The sequence below is a fragment of the Hermetia illucens genome, chromosome 5 (assembly GCF_905115235.1).
Source record: "Hermetia illucens chromosome 5, iHerIll2.2.curated.20191125, whole genome shotgun sequence".
NCBI lineage: Eukaryota > Metazoa > Arthropoda > Insecta > Diptera > Stratiomyidae > Hermetia > Hermetia illucens.
Window position 1 is genome coordinate 88,484,984 of NC_051853.1, and position 19,276 is coordinate 88,504,259.

At 42.4% G+C, this 19,276-nt stretch overlaps 1 protein-coding gene across 14 annotated transcripts in view; it reads right to left on the minus strand.

Annotated features, from left to right (window-relative positions):
• The window catches only part of LOC119656594 (proton channel OtopLc), a 156,257-nt gene that overhangs the window by 38,091 nt on the left and 98,890 nt on the right, over positions 1-19,276 (minus strand). For 11 of the 14 annotated variants that reach the window (XM_038063005.1, XM_038063011.1, XM_038063012.1 and 8 more), the window contains one exon: positions 3,441-3,625. In XM_038063005.1, the coding sequence (XP_037918933.1) occupies positions 3,441-3,625 (185 nt within the window). Of the gene's footprint in view, positions 1-3,440; positions 3,626-15,497; positions 15,953-16,430; positions 16,590-19,276 lie in introns of those variants that run through there. The other 3 variants (XM_038063017.1, XM_038063019.1, XM_038063018.1) reach the window with 3 other exon arrangements.

The following is a 19,276-nucleotide window of genomic DNA, read 5'->3' on the forward strand; positions in this document are numbered from 1 at the left end:
CCCTGTGAGTTGTCGGCTTAAGAATACAGTTTCGCTGCTTGTCGCAAGAAACGACTGTTGTGGGCTAGCAACCTGCAAACTTTGAAACTTTATTACTACCGAAACGTCAACAACGCTTCACCGCTACGACTTGTCCATGACTATTTCTATACCATTTGAGAACTAGCGACCTTCAAACATCTAAAAATGTTTGGCTCAAAAAGGTGGCAAAGACTCGATAGGGGCTAGTCTCACTCACTTTGGCTATCGAAAGCGTACTATGATTGTTTTGTGGAATGTGCACAAGCTCCTCAACGACGGTAGCGAGAGTCTTCAGAATGCTCGCTTTCTCCAACTTTAGTGGGAATCCGCACTAATACCGTGTCTACGCAAGAAAGTTAAGTGGTAGCAGACGCCAATTCGGTATCGGATTGCTTTTGATGCCTACCATAAGGCACGCAATCTTGATCTGTTGACCGGTTGTTGGCAGAATTCTAACTGGACGATTCCGGGACAAGTTAAAGAGAACCACAATTATATAAGTGATGTAGTGGAGAAAGATGCTTTCTGCGAGCAATAAAACGCAGTTGAGGGGAGGCTTCATAAAGGTGACATTGTGATCGTGATATGCTCGCGCATGTGATAAGGAAACTTGGTGTTGGGGACCGTAAGAGGAATTATGGCACATTGTTCGAGCACAGAGCCTACTATAAGTTCAGCTGCATTTCAACAGGTCGACATTGTACGAGCAATCGGCTCGACCACTTCGCGATCAGCAGTAGATTTAGGAATTGCCTCCTGGATATGCGTAACAATAGAGGCACTGATATCGGTCTCGAAAGGGATTGCCATTTGATGGTCACTTATGTTCGTTTCTGGGTTGCGTCTGCCACTCTCGGAGGGTTGGGAAGCTGTGACCCCTCAAAATTCAACATCAGGCGCTTGAATGATCCAACTGTCGCTCGACAGTGGGAGAACTATCTTGCTGATGTGATTCGCCTGAGAATATCGATGAGCATTGGACTGCCATAAAAAATGCTCTTTCTTCGGGTGCTACATAGGTCGTCGGCCTCGTCCCGAAGATGCGTCACAAGATTTGGCTAACTGCAGAATCGTGGAAGCGGATCGATGCACGGAAGGGGTTGAAGGGTCCGTTGATCATTGCGAGCGATGGGGGGCGTGGCGCGCTCGAACTCCGATACCGAGCAAAATCCCGATCCCGAAGTTCATCGTGTTGTACACCGCAACAAGCCACAATTTACTGCGCTGGAAGTGAAGTTAAACGGAAGATGCCGCAGAACGCAAGTGTATACCGCATCATGAAAGATTTTGCATGTGGTCGCAAATCTTTCGATGGTCCTGTGAAGGATGTCAATGGTCGGCTTCTCATCTGTGATGATGAGCAACTGAAAAGGTAGCAAAGACACTTCACCATTGTGCTTCACCGTATCACATCCGGTGAGGTTGATCCTCTTGGGAATGAAATCGCTAGTCACCGTGAGATCTGGACACGGACTGTTCCTCCAAACAGAAGAAAGATCATTACGGCCATTAATGCACTCAACCGGGATAAAGCCATTTGGCTTGACTGTCTCACCGCAGAGTTATTTATCGCTGCATCCGTCATTATTGCAAATCTACTGCTTCCACTCTTATGGAAATCCTGAGCATCCGAGAAGTCTCCTAGCGAGTGGAATACGACAATTAGAAGGATATCAACATTTCGAAAGCTTTATCGGCAGAGAGCAGGCTGTTTTCTGCTCCGGATCCTCCTGCATTGACCACATCACCCTAGGTATAATTTTGGAGCAGTAAGTGGCGTATAAATCTTCGATCTTTCGATTCCGGGGAAGCTAGTATCCATATCGCGACATATGATGGCGCAAAATGTCCCGTGCTACAATGAGGTAATCACGGAGGATTTCGAAGTCGAAAGCGAGCCCGCTAAGGTTATATCCTGTCACCGACAATATTTCTTCTTGTTGTCGGTGACGTTCTCCGTGCTGTCTTGTCCGGAGGACGTGAAGGGATCTAATGGACGATGACATAGTTCCTCGGACACTTTGACTAGGCTGATGACATCTATTTGCTTTCTCACCGGGTCATGGACCTTGGCTAAAAGGCTCTGGGGTAGAAAAATGGGGCATTTAGTATTACTTTGAAGATAAACGTAAACAAAACCAAGGTTCTCAGTCTGACCGGTCATCGTACTCTCCCCTGCAGCATTAATGAGCAGAGCGTGTTGATCATTTTGTATATCTAGGGAGCGTGGATTCTGCCGACGATGGCACCGAACTGCCGAGACGTTAACAGTTCTAGATCCGCTTTCGGTGCCAGTTATCTCAACACCCAGATCAAGTAAAGACTGCTCTGTACTGGTATTCTTTATGCTTTACTATATAAGAGAAGTACATGAAAAGTGGACTCCACTGTTACTTGAAGGCTCGAAGCCTTCGTCAACATCTGTTTGTGTTGTATCATCTGAGTAAGCCGGCCCGGCACTATCATAAACGAAGAAGTTGGTCGGGGCACAAACCTGGCTCTCGTTTGCACTGTGATCGGAAGGCGGAAGTGGGGCACCAATTAGGGAGGGTGACAATTGCATTGTTGATTATCCACTTTCCCAAGATGGGCGAGTGGGTCGTCCGAAGGACACTTGGCGCATAACAGTAGAAGAGAAGTGCGAGCGTCTTGGGAAGTCATGGAAGAGCTCAAAGATATATCAGGTAATCGCAAACGATGGTGCGTAAGTGTGATTGACGCGCTATACCCCGCCAAGGGGTGAATGGCAACCATATATTTATGTATATACGACTTCGAACCCTATACAACCGTGAAGGTGTGAAACAATAGACTGATGTCCCGATGCTTGAAAGGTTAGAGGACCTAACCTCTCGGAAATTCTACAAAAACGTGGTTATTGGTATAAAAAGAAGACACCATGATGCCAAACAGCTGTTACGAATGGTGGATCTAATTAAAGTAGGGCCAAACCGGACATGGGTTGTAGCGGCGTTGATAATGCCGATCACTTCGGTAATCTTACTAGGGTTTCCATCAACTTTTCCTCGCTTGATGATATATATCATTGTGGACTCTCCCCATAAACTCAAGAGACAACATGTTGTTTAACTTTATTCGAGCAGATATTGCTTGTTTCGTTTGTTTGGCTTCTGAAAATGGTCGCTTAACTTACGTCCCCTATTACATGTATGGCAACTCCCCTTAAGTTTGGCATAGGGGTTCACAGTGCTAGTCTTCTTTTTGGTGAAGCTGAGTATAGCTAATCAAATTCGCAAAAATACGACACACAAGCATCTTGGGAAATACTTCATTTTACCATGATTTTCTGAGAAATTTTCACTCGTCCTCCAGCACCAATTAAATTTTTTTCCATAGGATAATAAACCTTATGATGTACTCTTTCAAAAAAGCCAAAAGCATACAACAAAGGCACTCACCTTGTAGCAGGAAACAAAATACGTAAAGCAAAAACAGGATACTGGCTCCGTACAGGTATGTGAAAAATCCTTCATAATACAGGACAGGTAATCGATGTGTGGTTACGTCACTTATCACGTATGCAATGCACACTACAATTAGAAGCATCGCATACACCAAGCTCGTCACGATGAATAATGATGTTCTGTGAAATGGAAAAAGAAACGAGTCCGGATTAGATGTGAAAGAAATATGGCTGACATAGTTTTTTTGTCCCTTCTGAAGGGAACAACCCCGTAACTTCCACCTAGTAACATTTAGCTAAAAGCTCGCTATATGTATGTGAGCAGCACTACAATCTACTTTCTTTCGAGTGCCATGTGCAGAATGAAATGTGCATAAATTCTAATGTTTGCAAGTGTACCTTTGTTTTGTTTCGCCTTCCCTAATATACTGAGGGAAAATGTTGCAGTTATTGAGTGTTGTATTCATTTAAGTGAGATGTAAATGTAAACTATAGAAATTAGTAATTGGAACTTGGGTGGGGGCAACGAGGTGCACAGGCTTCTACGAAGTCAATGAGCTTAGAAGCACTAATGAAAGGCCTTAACGTAAAATAATGTTTAATGGATCACAAAATAAGGAATTTAGATTCAATAGGATGCAGATGATAGTGTAAACGAAGCGTAGAATTTGCATTGAATGTTGCGATAGAACTGAATACATTGCTACGGATACATTTCCAAAAATACACAAAAGAAGCTACGGCTGAGAAGCTACAAGTTCTGAACAGAAGATTCATAAAAACAACCACTATAAAATCATTAATGAAGACGTAAACATTTCGGAATATTGACATTTATGTATGGATCCTGGCAAAATGTGAGCGCCAATAATCAATCAGTTTTAACTGCAAAATTTGTAAACCATATCAACCCGTCAATAAACAAATTCCATTCCAAATTTCAAGATGAACGCATCGTTTGGAGCCAGCTGCCTTAGTACTGTTTTCCTTTGCTTATACATATATGCAATAGTCTGGCAGTCGAATAAACAGGAATGAGAAATTTAAACGAAATGCGTAATCACCCTCTCATTAATGCAAGGTGTCCAATCGTGAAGAGATTAAAAGCCAATCTTCAATTTGTCCAACTATCTAACCAACAAATTGCTGGTACATCCTCTGCAGGTGAGAATGTTTCCGCCAAAAGAGTTATTTAAAAGTCATAAGTCATGCCTAAACCGAACTCTATTACCGCAACACAAAGCTAGGAATCCCTCCAAGACCGCAAAATTCTTTGTTAAAAGGATGCAGGACAGAATACCCGAGGGTACTTCATAAACAAGTTGGGAAGCCAAATCTGAAGTTTCGTGTATCAACCATTTAGTTTTGCTCGAAATACAAGTAGACAACTTTTCCACGAAATGAGGTTCCAGATCATATTCAATAACTTTTAATACTAACGAATCTACAATGAAGAGACAAATTAGGTCCACTATAACCTTGATAATAATGGCATCAAATAAAATAAACTTATAGTCGTGACATCATCATCAAAGGCGGAACAATCGGCATTCAATCTAGGCCTGCTCTAATAAGGCATTCGAGACACCCTGGTTTTGCACCGATATCCGTAAAAGCTGTCTGGCGTCCTTACACACTCAATCCATCTCAGGTAGGGTCTGCAACGTCTTCTTTTTCTAAAATAGATATTGCCTTTACAAACTTTTGGGCACCAGACAATCCTCACCCATACGGATAGGTAACCCGCCCACCGAAACCTATGAAAGGGGGCTTTATCCACGACCACACATTCATGATATCGCTCACAGATTCCGTCTTTATATGGGTTACGGAATTGTCTATCCTGTTATAGGGAGCCAAAAATTCTTCGGAGGATTCTTTTTTCAAACGCGGCTGAGAGTTTCTCATTTTTCCTGTTAAGGACCCAAGTCTCCGAGGAATCTATGAGGAGTGCAAGATCATTGTCTTGTATAGTAAGAGCTTTCACCCTATGATGAGACGTTTCGAGCGGAACAGGTTTTGTAAACTGAAATAGGTCATGGTGCCTGCCAACACCCGTGCGAGGATTTCGTCGTTGTAGCTGTTTTCAGTTGTGATATTCGTTCCAAGAAAGGAGAAATTCTCAACGATCTAATGTAATCTCCTATCTTTATTCTTCTCGTATGACCAATGACGTTTGATGATGCCACTATTTTGGTGCTGACAGGGTAGTGAGTTAAAGCGCAGCCAAAGATCTTGCGCCGCCTAATCGACCTGGATGAAGGCAGATTGTACATCGCGGGTTATTCTTCTCGTGATGTCGATATCGTCAGCAAAGGCCAGTAGTTGGGTGGGCTTGCAAAGGATAGTGCCTCTCCCATATACTCCAGCATCACGGATCACTTTTTCCAAGCCAGGTTGAAAAGGCTGCACGATAAGGCATCTTCTTGTCTTAGTTGTTGATGTTGAATGATATCGAGAGTGATTCTGCTGCTTTATTTAGCCTCGAACATTGGTCAAGGCCAACCTAATCAGTCTTATCAATTTAGTCGGGATGCAAAATTCTCGGGCAGGTGTAGTTTTACTCTGGCTATGCTATCATACACACTTCAAGGCCTTGATTATTGACGATTATTGTTATTATTATTATGCTATCATAGGCGGCCTTGATGATCCAACAGTTTTTTCATTGCAGGTCACGGAGAAAAAACCTGATCAGCTACTGATTTGGGCATATGGGACTATCTGGCATAGTAAGATAGCACTGCTATAGTTGCTGCACTGCGTGATACTCTCCCCGTTGCTGATCGTGAGGCATTGATTCGCTGCTCCGCGCCTTGAATATCAGTTGATGACCCGATTGGTCGCCTCCATGTTCAAACAATTCGGCTTTAGTTCCATCGGCTCCTGACGTCTTATGATTTTGAGTTTTATCAATCGTGGTAAAATGTGCTTCTAAAACGGACTTAAGGTGGTCTCCCGAAAAATGTTAACTTAAACGAAAATTGGGGAGTGATGTATTTCGAAGCCTAGATCTTATGTCTTCAGCTCATTAGTAAACTGTGCCATTAAATGATTACTTCATATATTAGTGCAGTACCGATGAGTCCAGTTAGAATGCTCTAATGACAGGACGTAGACATGAACTCATGAACACTTGGAGCTTCCCAGTAACAGAAGGGGACACTTTCCATGTTCAATTCCCACGGGGTACATGCCTTGAAGTTGTTAATATCGGTGCATTTCCAGATTTTGGAGAAAACCACGATAGTGGATTGAGCGCTGGCTATACGTCAGGTGACATCCAGTTCACTGCCAGTGGCCACATAAACAACGTTGCCTAAGTACACAAAAAATGGGGCCATCAACGCTTTGTCCGCTGATACCAATAGAGAAAACGCCGTAATCTGTCAGGCCTCCGTTTTTGTTCGGGTTCATCTTTAGTTCAACTCTGATTGCCTACTTCGCAAGGCTAAGCGACATCAGTCGGTAGGAAAGGAAGTAGACGTCGTCGGCATCCCTTTTGAGGAAAGGTGACATTCTAAATTGAACCGTTTTACGCCCACCGGCACCACCTGGCATGGAACATATTACCAGTGAGATGCTTACCACGTGATTATCCTCAACTATGTCGGAAATCTAAGTTGAAACATAATACTGAAACGGCATCGCACAGTCAGGATCCTGTTAGAAATTTGCTCCCAGGTTATAGTAGCGTGAGTCGCAGTAACCAGCAGAAGCAGTTCGACATCGGATTCCTTTCTGTTTTGCAGATTATAAAAGCACATTGGTGCAAGAGTTAGGGGAGGACTCTGCAGTGTTCCATTATCCTAATTCGCTAGGCCCAGAATGTCTCACTTAAATCGCCAGTAGTGTAGTCGAGAAACGTTTCAGCAACCAATCATGACCCGTTTTCGATAGCTAACGGTCATAGTAGTGAGGCTAGCCTCTATCCGAATCGTTGCCATCTTTTCGGTACCAAATATTTTTTGAAATTTGAAGGTTGCTAGTTATCGAACGCTACAGACATGGACAAGCGTTGGACAATCATCAAAATCAATGAATCCCATTCCGTTGTTCTGGCGACGATACTGCTATAATGACTGATTGGATTGGTTGCTGGCCTAAAAGATCTTCCTCGTCGCAGTTGACCTAAAGAAGCTCTCCCTTCTAGGTCCAAAAAACCAAACCAAAAAATGAGGAGACTACCGTGAAGGTCCCCCTCCCCCAAACTCTACTAAAGTATCCCGTCGACATGCCTCTGTAATAGCCATGGTGGAAAATCTGAGGAGATCTTTTTGGATACTTTAAACCGTTGCGTGGGACTGCAGCGAAATTTGAAAAACACAACCAACAAATGGAAGATTTTGTGAACCTAGCGGAAGAAAACGCCCTTCCTGTTTTATTCGCATCGGCATTTATTGATTTCGCTACCTTTAATTTTGTTATTAATTTCGTTGTAGGTAACTTTCTTTCTTCAGATTTGCTCGTCAAACAATTGCTGTGTGATACGGGTGTGTGAAAGCCAAGCGGTATTTGACGAATAATTAAAGAAATAAGAAAGAAGAGTATAAAATGTATGCTCTCGATGAATTTGGCAAGGACCTGCAAATGCTCCGTGAACAGGGACCTCAGGGAATCATGTGATCGTGTGGGTAACATCTAGATCATTTTAGTCTCTGCCACATTAAGTGACGTCCAAGCTTATACTTATGAAGTGGATATTGGTCGGGATTTCGGAAAGTTGTGTAGAAATATACAAGGCGCCGTTAATTTGATTAACATTTTGTGCCCCAGGCATGAACTTTCAGTAAATATAAATCAAACCGTAATTACAAAAAGGAGGAAACGGAATGGTAAGAAGCTAGTCTATGAGCTGGGAAGACGAGCCTTTCCCTCGATATATAGTGATATCTGTTGCTATCTTTAAGCTAACACTCGCTTATGCATCCATAATGTGCTGGATTACAGTGAACTGTATGCTGTGTGCTACCGTTGCCATAAGCACAACATTCAGGGCACTGCAATGAGAGCAGCTAAGATAGACGTGAGGGGCACAGAGCATTAGAAGAGATGTTGAGGGAACAGGATGATGCATGGTAGGTTATGCTGCGATCTTTTACACTTATATGTCCTAAAAATGGCAAGTGCGCTTCTCTCGGGAAAATATCTCCTGCTGCCCTCACGCGGCAACCGGCTTAAGGGGCAGCCATATCGTAATCTGCAACGATAGTGAAGCTTCACTGTAAAATATTCCTTTGACCGCCTAAAAACTTTAAAAAATGTCGAAACCGTTGAATCTCCGTCGGTGGAACTAGTCTGGGTATGTGGTCACAGTAGTGCAGAGGGAAATGAAGTCAAACATCTTATCTAAGGGGGGTTCAATTTAGCCTAAGCCAGAAACGCAACCAGCATTTGTTAATGTTGATGCTGTCTCTCACTAGTGGCAGGAGCTACGGGTGTTACAGAGATTACAGAGAGGTACATCCTGAAAACGAAATTAAGTTCCTGTGAAGGAATTCAGGAACCTTTAGTCTGGAAGTGGCAGCATACTATGTGATTGGTATGTGCACGGATCTGTAGACATTTTTTCCCCTCCTGCTGTGAAGCAATTATGAATCCCGGCAGCATTTTAACCTAGTTTATGATATGGTCATCTGATCTCTGATGGTGAGAGAGGTGGCAGCAACATACATTCGGATGTAAAACGGAGAGCTTTTTTTCTGTTTCCTACTCCTCTTCTGAATTGTCAATCGCTGTTTTCGGGAAATCATCCATGTACTTGAAAAGTTCCCACTTTTCAGGTGATATCTTATGTAGTGAAGAATTATATCAATAAAAAGGAACCTTGGTCAAGACTCAACCTTCAGGAATCCTGTTGTTAATCAGGTTCGAGTTACCGTCAATCACCACAATCACCACAAATATATGCAGGAAACTTTTGGTTCAACAATACTGCGGGACGAACCGCCTGCACGAATTTTGCATGTTAAGTGAGACGGTCAATATATGTATTCTTTACTTTTGGTCACTGAGACGAGAAGGAGGAGCTCATTTAGTCACATCGTAGTGGACTGCGGCATTGCGTTACGCATTAGATTTGCCTGGCAGACATTGGGAATCTTCAATAAAGTGGCCCAGTATTGGTTGTGGAGTTAGGCAGCTTGGCAAAGACGTTTATAAGTGATATACGCCGATAGTTCCTTATGTCACTGAGGACTTTATTTTTCCTGAGTATGGGAACCGCTTTGATCTCCAACTACTCTTTTAGGGGTTTTAAGTTAAATTTGATTGAGAGCCTCTTAAAGCGCTGTCTTTGCCAATTCATTCAGCCACTCTATATGGAGATAGGTTATCCTATCCGCACCTGGCGTACACTACGACTTGTGTCCCTAAGACAAGTTTTCCACGCAAAAAGGCTGTGGGAGCAATAGGATTCGAAGAATGGAATCAAAGTTCATCACGCTGCTGTTATATTAGCGCAGGATGCACTGCAGATATAATTGGTTATTTTTCCTATTCTGGTTTGTCAGCTCCCTCATACTGAACCTTCCAATGAATGACGAAAAATCCGTGATGTGGCAATTATTGTAGAGGTTGGAATGGTCGTGTCAACAATGGCAATAATAGTTCGGTGCCTAACATTGGTCTAAACATGCAAATTGATGGGAAACGAAACAACGACAGATGTGTGAAATGATTTAAAATCCCTTTGACTCTCTCCAGATGAAGTCTACGTCAAAGAGGTGAACAGGATTCTGACTGACCATGTCCTCTAGCGCATGCGTGCAAATATTTTGATCCTCCGCCTCTTTATATCCCAGTTGACTTAAAGCAAACTTAGTAATACTAAACACTAATTGCGAGTTTTGATTTAATATTCATCTCTTACAGCTTTCATATTCAATGCAAAAATATGACTCTGACTTTGTGTACAGCAGTTCGCAGACCATGTACTCTGCCCAAACCGTGTGATGAAAGGTTCATCCGAGATATAGATAGTGCTTCGACTTCAATAAGGTTATATGTTATTTTACACAAAGACTTCGAAAACATTAAATTCGGCTTCTCCTTAGCAAAAATAGCGCGCTGAAGAAATGATGGTAGAAGTTGGAAAATAATTGGATAATGCATTGTCGATAATAATTCTACTAATTGCAAAGTATAGTTTGGATATGATGACAACGTCCACCCATTGCGAAAAAAGGAAAGAAATTATTATGGAATGTTAAATAAGATGATTAGGATGCAAGACTTTCAAAGCCCAGTATCGAGGGCTTTGGAAGTGAGCAAGCGGGCTCACAGCTGGGATCAAATGCCACAAGGGATTAAAAAGGGACAGTATCGAGAAAGGTGAGCAAGCGGGCTGCCGGTCTTTGAGAGACAACGCTTCCACCGAGGTCAAGTGCTACAAAGAGTTAGGAAGGGAACCTCCTTGTCTCTAACGGAAGCCTAGTCGTCCCCGGATCAATTCTAACCAAGCGATGATTGGGATAACCACACAGAAAGCGGTGGTAACAGCTCTTTAAAATATGCAAAGTGTAATACGTAGAAAAACCTGTTAAAAGAAATAGGGAGGATACGAATAAAATGAAAACCCAAGCACAAGAGCAAAGTTAACAAAAAGAAACAGATGATCAGTACGCAACCAACATCAGGAACTGTTTCCTCGGTAAAGTTGAGAAGGTATTATACCACCAATTTTTGGTAAGAGCTCAAAGGTAAGAGCCTCCCATAGAACTTACAAATTAAAAGAAGGTCATCTTACGCCAAAATATCCCGTCAGATTTGACGCATAACGCCATTAAAGGACATGAGAAAGATCAATAAAGGAACGTATAACGCTACAGAAACAAAGCAAAAATGTGGTCAGTTCAGCATCGATTGTAGAGCAAATATATTTAAACGGATACTGTATATATCGGTTGACTGAAATGTCTCAGTTAACTACAAATGGCTTATATATAGGAATTAATTAACTGAACGATACAATAACTATTGGCGCGCAGACTGTGGAGAAGGGTAGCCGGTTACAAAAACCAGCAAGCTAATTTTACTGGAAGCAGCCCCACGCACATGACGTCGGATACCAGACGACTCAACTGTGAATGAGTACCTGAGTCAAATCAGGGTAATAATCTCAGGCGAGCACAATGCTGACCACATTGCCGCTTATAGGGTAGTGTGATCGAGTGGTGTGCCGTTACGTGTCGTGCCGTGCCCACGGTCATTAAAAAACAAACACTTTCTTTGCGGGAAAAGGAAGATGAACCTGAAGCGCTAGTTGACCAGGTTGCCTTCTCGATATCTTCAATTACCAGGAAGGGACTGCACGAAATCTGAAGGTTTGATTAGAGGCGAGAAGGCTTCTGAATTCCCCGAAATTCGTTGGAATTTCGAAACAGTGGGGGCCATTTCCCACATGATAAACAAAGAAAGGGCCATTTGGCCAAGATTCGGTAAGGGAGCTAGTAGAAGTCATCAATGTAATTCGTCCCCCGCGCAGGGTAGAATGAATGAATAATATAAGTAATAAAAATGGATCCGTGACAGAGTGCAACTCCGTCGGACATCACTTTAGGCTTCAATTTGTTCAGAGATTTAATGTCGATGAAGCGCGCAACATCAGTTGCTCTGATATTAGCAATTATTTACCCCAGAATGTCCTTCCTTGGTAGAGCTCTCTGCATGCACTTAAAAGCTAATAAAAAAAAAAGAAAGAAGAGTCGGGGAGAAGGTATTGTCATAGAAAGAGGAGCTAGCATGCTTCATGTTGACCATGCTTTCGAGATTCTCTTATTTCTTTGTTATCTTAGCGATACTTTTGCTGAAAGCAGGGCAAAAAGCGTAGTTATTCCGCTTTGAGTACTTTGATGTTCGTCTAGTTGTCGAGTGAAATGAATCAGTTTGCAATAACTCTTTTGGAGTAGGCCATACCTCTGAGCTTCTTAGCCCAAAAACTGCTGAACCTGCTCCATTAGTGGTAAATGATGAACTGCTGGGAAAAATGGTTTTGGCTTCTATTATAGAACATGTGCTCTTTAGAATGTGAAATTTGATTGTCTTAAAGAAGGAATGCCCTGAGGGTTGTGGACGTCAAAAACCGTGGCAGTTACAATTGCCAAACAATATGAGAGGAAACGTTTTGGTAGCAAAACAAAATTGATTGGGTAAAATATAAGACGGCAGGTGTTTGGATCTGATAGGGTAGGAAGAGTTACATTCTCTATAGGGACCACGGCTATCTAATGACAGTGTTACACATAGTAGAAATTCGGAGTGGTGCCCGGCCTTCAGAGCGAAATGCCTAACACGGAGGTAGCATGATTTACATCCAAGTTATAGTCCAACATACCGCAGAGTTAAAAACTGATTAGCGAATAGAACAGGAACGAGAAATCAACTTCGGGACATCTGATAGCGCGACCATCAGGATTTGGAACTGGATCCGACGCGTCGAAATCACTAGGATCACCGCTAGAGGGATGCCGAGTCCTGGAAGAGTTTTTAACGGTCGACCATCAATGAGTGGCGTTCTAAGTAGTCGACACTATCTCTTGCGCATTGAATGCCGGTAAAGTAAACGTGAGGACATTTGTCTGAACTGAAGCTGCAGCTGATAGTGTCAGAAACTCAGTTGTAAACCTGAAAACAACAGCCTGGGAGACTTTCATGTCCCAGAGGGCAGGTAGCCGTGAAAAGCCTTCAGCACATTGGTGAATAGCGGTAGGAGGGTTGCAAGCTCGGGCGTTTAGGGTAGCGTTCAAATGATCGAAAGGAAGAATGCACCAGTATAAAAGAGTGCCGACCAGCTAAAAGAAGACTCTCCACCGCTATAAAGAAAAGCAAAGTTCGCTGTTGACGGACGTTTTCCTTAGCGCATTGCGATCTATTTTGTCCTATACCAAGGAGGTTGATCGTAAGCAATTTTTGCTGTTGACATCTGCCTACCGTACTGTCGGTCGGTCGTGATATAATCACAGGAGTAGTTACTGTCGCCCTCCTTGCTGAAAAACGAAATATGATCTACGAGAGCAAGGAAAAAAATAGAAGAGAAGTGGTTCCTCGAGAGGAACGGCGACATACACTTGAAGGGAATTACTTTGGGAAACGAGTGATGAAGCAGATGGGTTGCGCTACTCGTCGGAAATCTGAGCGCATGGTTGGAACGGAAACATGGTGAAATCGATGGGGAATATAGACTTTGTTAAGTTTTACCTCCACAAGGTCGGCAAAACACGATACCTTAGCTATGTGTTTTGCATTGGGGTGATGGATGGTGCTAATTAGACTTTGCTTCCTCGCGGAAGGTACGATTCGCAGCAACTCTGTGACACAGGTGGGCTGTCCCGGGGCAGTTTTTTAGATAAACAAAGCCATGTTACGCATTAGGTTCGGGTTCTTCTCATCACGATGAAGATTGAGCTCGATTATCAGAGGGACGGGGTGGCAGGCGTTTCTTTGATCTAATAAAATAACTTTCTGACTTAAGAGTGAAAAGACTAACTCAAAGTAATGTATAAAACGGTGTAGATTAGGCAGGACACGTAAATATTTAGTTGGAAGTCCGATAGTTTACCAGGAGCGGGAACGGAGCGCTCAGTGCGTAAGCGCATTGACTCATTCTATTGCAAAAGAAAAAAAAACCAAAAAACTTGGTTCATTACAAACGGATTAGTTATAATATTTAGTAGGAAAATCTGACCAGTTTGATTTACAGTTTTCTTGCTTTCTTTAACAATCACGTCTGTTCTATTTTTATGCTGCAAATTCTGGTATAAAGAAGCTTCCGCAATACATTCCCATAGCTAGCGCTAAATTTCAAGGGGGATATACTTATGCTCGTTTCTGTTACGACGTATGCATATGGATGCATAGGAACTCGGTGATGTTTCGGAACAATTGGAGACTTACATTCTACTAATATTGCATTTGCGGCCTTTTCAAAATAGGAAAAAAGATATTTCCTGCTCATCGAAATGCAAGCTGTTAGCATTTGGCTATTAGTATCTATCCCAAAGGACTTAAAAATTATTGATGTGGGAATAAATTATAAATAAATTTCAAAGCCGCACATTAGGGAAAACTTCATATACTGCTCATGGAAGAAGGACCAAGTGGAAAACAATAAACCCCAAAAATATGTCGGGTACCTAAATAAAGTTGAACGGATGTTGAAATGATTTGATTCCAACTATTACAGTTGACAATTCTGAATAAATGTAAAATGTTTTGAAAGAAAATTTAGGGGGTACCCCACATTAAGACATTAATAGCATTCAATAATTACAGAATTCAAGGATTCTCCTTAACAAGAACTATGCCATGGAGGATATAAAGGTTCTAATTTTCTGTCAAGTGGCATCCCGACATGTAATTAAAATGTGTATCCAAGTAACATTCGAAGTGAGCCTTGCACAATATGCCATTGACAATGGACCGCCAACGTGCTGCAAAGAGGAGAATGTTTCTTTGTGTTCGCATAATAAATGACAGTCTGGCTTCGATGAAGCAGATGATGATAACAAAGAAGCATCTTGAGGTCGTTGCGTCCCACTCTTTGATTCTAGACGAGTTCAACAACCAGGCGAAGTTCATTATTTACATAGAAAAACCATTAAATAGTGGGAATACGGGATACCTGTCCCTTTACTTCATCTCACCTCCCAGTCCCTATCAAATCTTCCTTTTATGGCCATTTGTACGCACAATCTATTTTCTTCCCATAGATCTACACACCTTCCAAGGAGCTCCTTCTAATGCTCACCAAACCGCGAGCTACGAAAAAGTTGCCGCCATTTTTCCGAGCATTCGCATATTCGAATTTAAATATTGCATACCTGTCACGCATGGCACCACAAACCACAAACAAAGAAAAATTGTAGATTTTTCAGTTGGAAATGAGCCAATTTGTTGCTTTTAGTGTAGAAGCACTCACTCAGCGAAGTATCGAAAATATGGAGGTTTAGGTAGTGAAAAAGTTTTGGAAGTGCTCCACGAAAAATCTGAATATGCTTTGAAGCAGACGTCAAGTGGCGAATTTTCCATTAAAACCTACATTTACCAAACGTACCTTTGCAAAGGTTGCGGCATAACGTTCTTCAGCTCCATTTCCTTGTTGGCCGCATTGTTCTTCTCAGCGCTATCGCTGCTTCCACCCGTATGGGCTCGGGAAACAGGTAGTGTTGCCATGTTATCGCTGCTTTCTACATCCACTGTCGCGACTTTTACTTCACCACCACCCATCTCAATTTCCCTAGACCAATGCTTCCCGAGAAAATCGGTTTCCTTTTACGAGCTCACTGATTTTCCACGCGACGATAAAACACTGAAATCTCTACGCGCGCACTAAGCTTCACGCCGAACTGAGCAAGAAACTCGTTCACTTGAGCTTTCCAATTTCTTTTTCGGTTCGTTATCACATTTTCAAGAATATTTTGGGCATTTACTTCGTGGGTCCCGCAAACTTTGGCTGAATATTCACTTAAAAGGGAGTCTATGCCAACGGACGTCTCGATTTCGATGTAACTGGAAAGTGCGATGTGAAGTCTTTAGATCTCCGGAATATGGAAAATAATAATGATAGCAATTTCCCCAAGGTCGATAAGATTTCCCCAAAAAGCAAGGGGAGTGAGTCGTTGAGTACTTTCACATTCGTTAAAATATTTTCGCTAGGGATGGTTGCATGGAGCAAATGAAATTTAGAATAGTTTTGTTATTAAGAAACGTAGATAGTGTGAAAGTGGGGTGGAGTCCCACTTAGGCCATTGGCCAGTCGAACGACCTAGTGACCTCCGTTTGATTAAACTGAAAATTATGCACTCAAGCGCTGAACTTTTCAGCGACTGCTCCACCACTTCAGATGTCCTATTACTGAACCCTGCCCGCCTCAAGAGAAGCTATTCCACCGAAATTGGATATTATGTATCTACATTTGATTAGGATTTCAACCCCGCGAAAATAAAACCCCAAAATACTCAGTTTCAATTAAATCTAAAGAATTCACTTCACACCATTCACAGCAGCAAGAAAATTTTCAAATTACAACCGAATCTAAAGCACTACAAGAAAATGTGCGTTCAGTTTAGCGCCCGCGAACTGGAAATGAGAATTGGAGCTGCACAGTTCGAAAATCGGAGCACACAGATCCTTCGTCAGGATTCAAAACAAGAATCAGAGAAAAAGCATTCATCTGGATTGAGCGCAGCATCGCACGGGGCCCGAACAAGGACCAGAACAGCATCCAATGAACGTGCAGGGGAAAACCCTGTAACACTCACAAGTCAACCACTCGAGACTAGAGTTCCCTGCGAATTGTGGGCGGAAAATGGATGGGGTAGATATAAATACAGTATGTGATTTAGTGTTTGTGACACTTTTGGGTAGAAATGATTTAATGGCGCGTTTTGAAGAACATTTTTATAATAGAGGAAAGGAGTGGAAATTATATAATACAAATTAAGTATGTAATATTGTTTGTTCAACACAATCTTCGCCTTCGTATGCTCCCTGATAGCAAATCAGCAAGAATGAAAAATATATCGTATTTGTCGGTTTAGATCGGTGAAAAGAGTAAATCATCTGGTGTTCCTCCGCATGTTGCAGAGAACAAGTAGGTCTTCAGGTGACTTTTATTCGACTTATATAACCTCACTTCGACACTAGGGTTGTAAGTTTATGTCTTTTTAATTTATTTAAAATCTCTTTGCTCGTCTTTCCGATTCATTGCAAAAAGTTATAGCTCTGACTTTTTTACTAGTAACGTAACTTATTTCTAAAATCGTTGCCCCGTTAGGGAAGTATCTGGCAGAGTGAGCGAATGAATTAATTTCTTCGATGGCGCTAGAACACAAATTGAGCCGTGTCCTCCCAGATGCATTGTCACCAATTATCTCGAATCAAAGACCGGGTTTTGCCATTAGAAAACCTTAGAATTGACCTGCAGTCCGCGTTTACTTGGCTGCCCTTTTGGTTGGCTACCATCGGCTCTGCCTTTCAGCATTCGTATCGGAATCCTTTCCTCGTGAATTCGTTCGATGTAGCCAGCCTATAGTAATTTCTGGATTTTAATTAGAATCAATGCTGGTTGGTCGTCAAATAATTCATACAATTAATAACTGTATCTGAATCGCCAGGTATCTCCTTCCTTTACGGCTCCGAAAGTCTTTCGGAGGATTTTTCTCTCCAAAATATCGTTTTTCCGACGTTTCCGTCAAGGTCCAAGTCTTATCTAGTTTATTGGGTCTGTGTACTTTTGTTGAACTCATTATGAGGAAGACCGCATAAAATGTGCCTTTGTCCTTCGAGAGTTAGGAGTCCTACTCTGGACGAATTGGTTCACCTGTTGGAAATTATGTTCGTCCATTGCAACGTTCTGGATACTAGCAGGCGCCTTTCGAGTTTGGGTCATGTATTTCGTTTTGGATTAATTGACCCTGAATCTCACTTCACTTGATGCTAACTCAAAGTTCTCGAACACTTCCAGTTCAAAGAGAGTGGGGGTGATACCATCCCTTCTCTGATGTCCTGACACTGTTGGGTAGCTTTGCGTCAGTTCATTTGTTTCTTTCACTAGCCAGACTAGTTTCGGTAGGATTTTTAGCTCGATCATTACTCTGTAGGGAGCATTATAATTTACACTATCGAACGCCTGACAGAAGTCAACGAGCAGTTGATGCACATCGATGTCATATTCCCAGCACTTTTTAAGCACCCGCTTCACTGTGACTAACTGGTCCGTTCTCGATCGTCCGGATCTGAAGTCACCTTGGTATTCCCCGATGATGTTGTCTGTATACTCTCTCAGTAGCCTATAATATTCGTCAGTCCCTTGTAGCAAGGGCGCGGCAATAAGATCACCTGTAACTCCCAACACAGATTATCACCCTGTTGTAGAATTGACTGGTAAGCTCTGCTCCTCCCACTCATAAGAGCTCGACTGGGGTGCAAGCTTCCCTTACTTCGAAGAAAGTCGGAGGTTTGGCCACTTGTTCTCCATTACGATCATCCGGAATAACAAAGGGATGGATATTTGTCGTCGTTAGATTCAGGAGGTCTTAAAAATACGGAACCCATCTTGCTTGTATTTGAGTCGCGTCGCTGATGATATTGCCATTCTATCTCCACAGAGTTAAAATCAACAAATTAACTACACCGTGTCGAAAACCCGAAGCCAGGTCCGACGGCTTTTGTGTACCTATTGTATAAGAGTATTTCAGTCCAGAACTATTCTATTTGCACGTAGCTCTTAGGCCATCTTGGGAGAGTGGATCCCTTTGCATGGCATAGCCAGCAATAAAGTTGTGACCTATCAACTGCCACGTCTCCCTTCACACACACATTCGTTTAATATAGCATCCAGGTAGTAGCCTTGTACGCCGATGAACTTCATTGCTTGGAATAGTATCAGGCGAGCGTACTTTGATGATATGCCGCAGACAAGTGTTGACGAAGGTTTGGAGTTGTCGAGTGACGGTGGTGATCGCTTTCCATGTACTACGCCCATATAGCAACACAGAAAGAACACCACCATAGAACAATCTCCACTTAATCTTTGAGTTGATATAACTGCATTTCTAGATTTCAAACAAGGCAATGATATAGCGCTATTAATGCACCGGGAGACATTCAGTTCAGTGCTAAGGACGCACGAAACTACGCCCCCTAGATATACAATTTGGTCGACCTTGTGATGATCTGCCTATTAATGCAGATAGAGATAGCGCGATTACCCATCACACTGAGAAATTTGGTTTTGTTAGTGTTTGGCATCAGTACAACTCTAACGACAACTCTCTGGAAAGGAGAGGAACTCTCTCCATTTCCGGAACCATTGAGCTGAGGTCCACGACC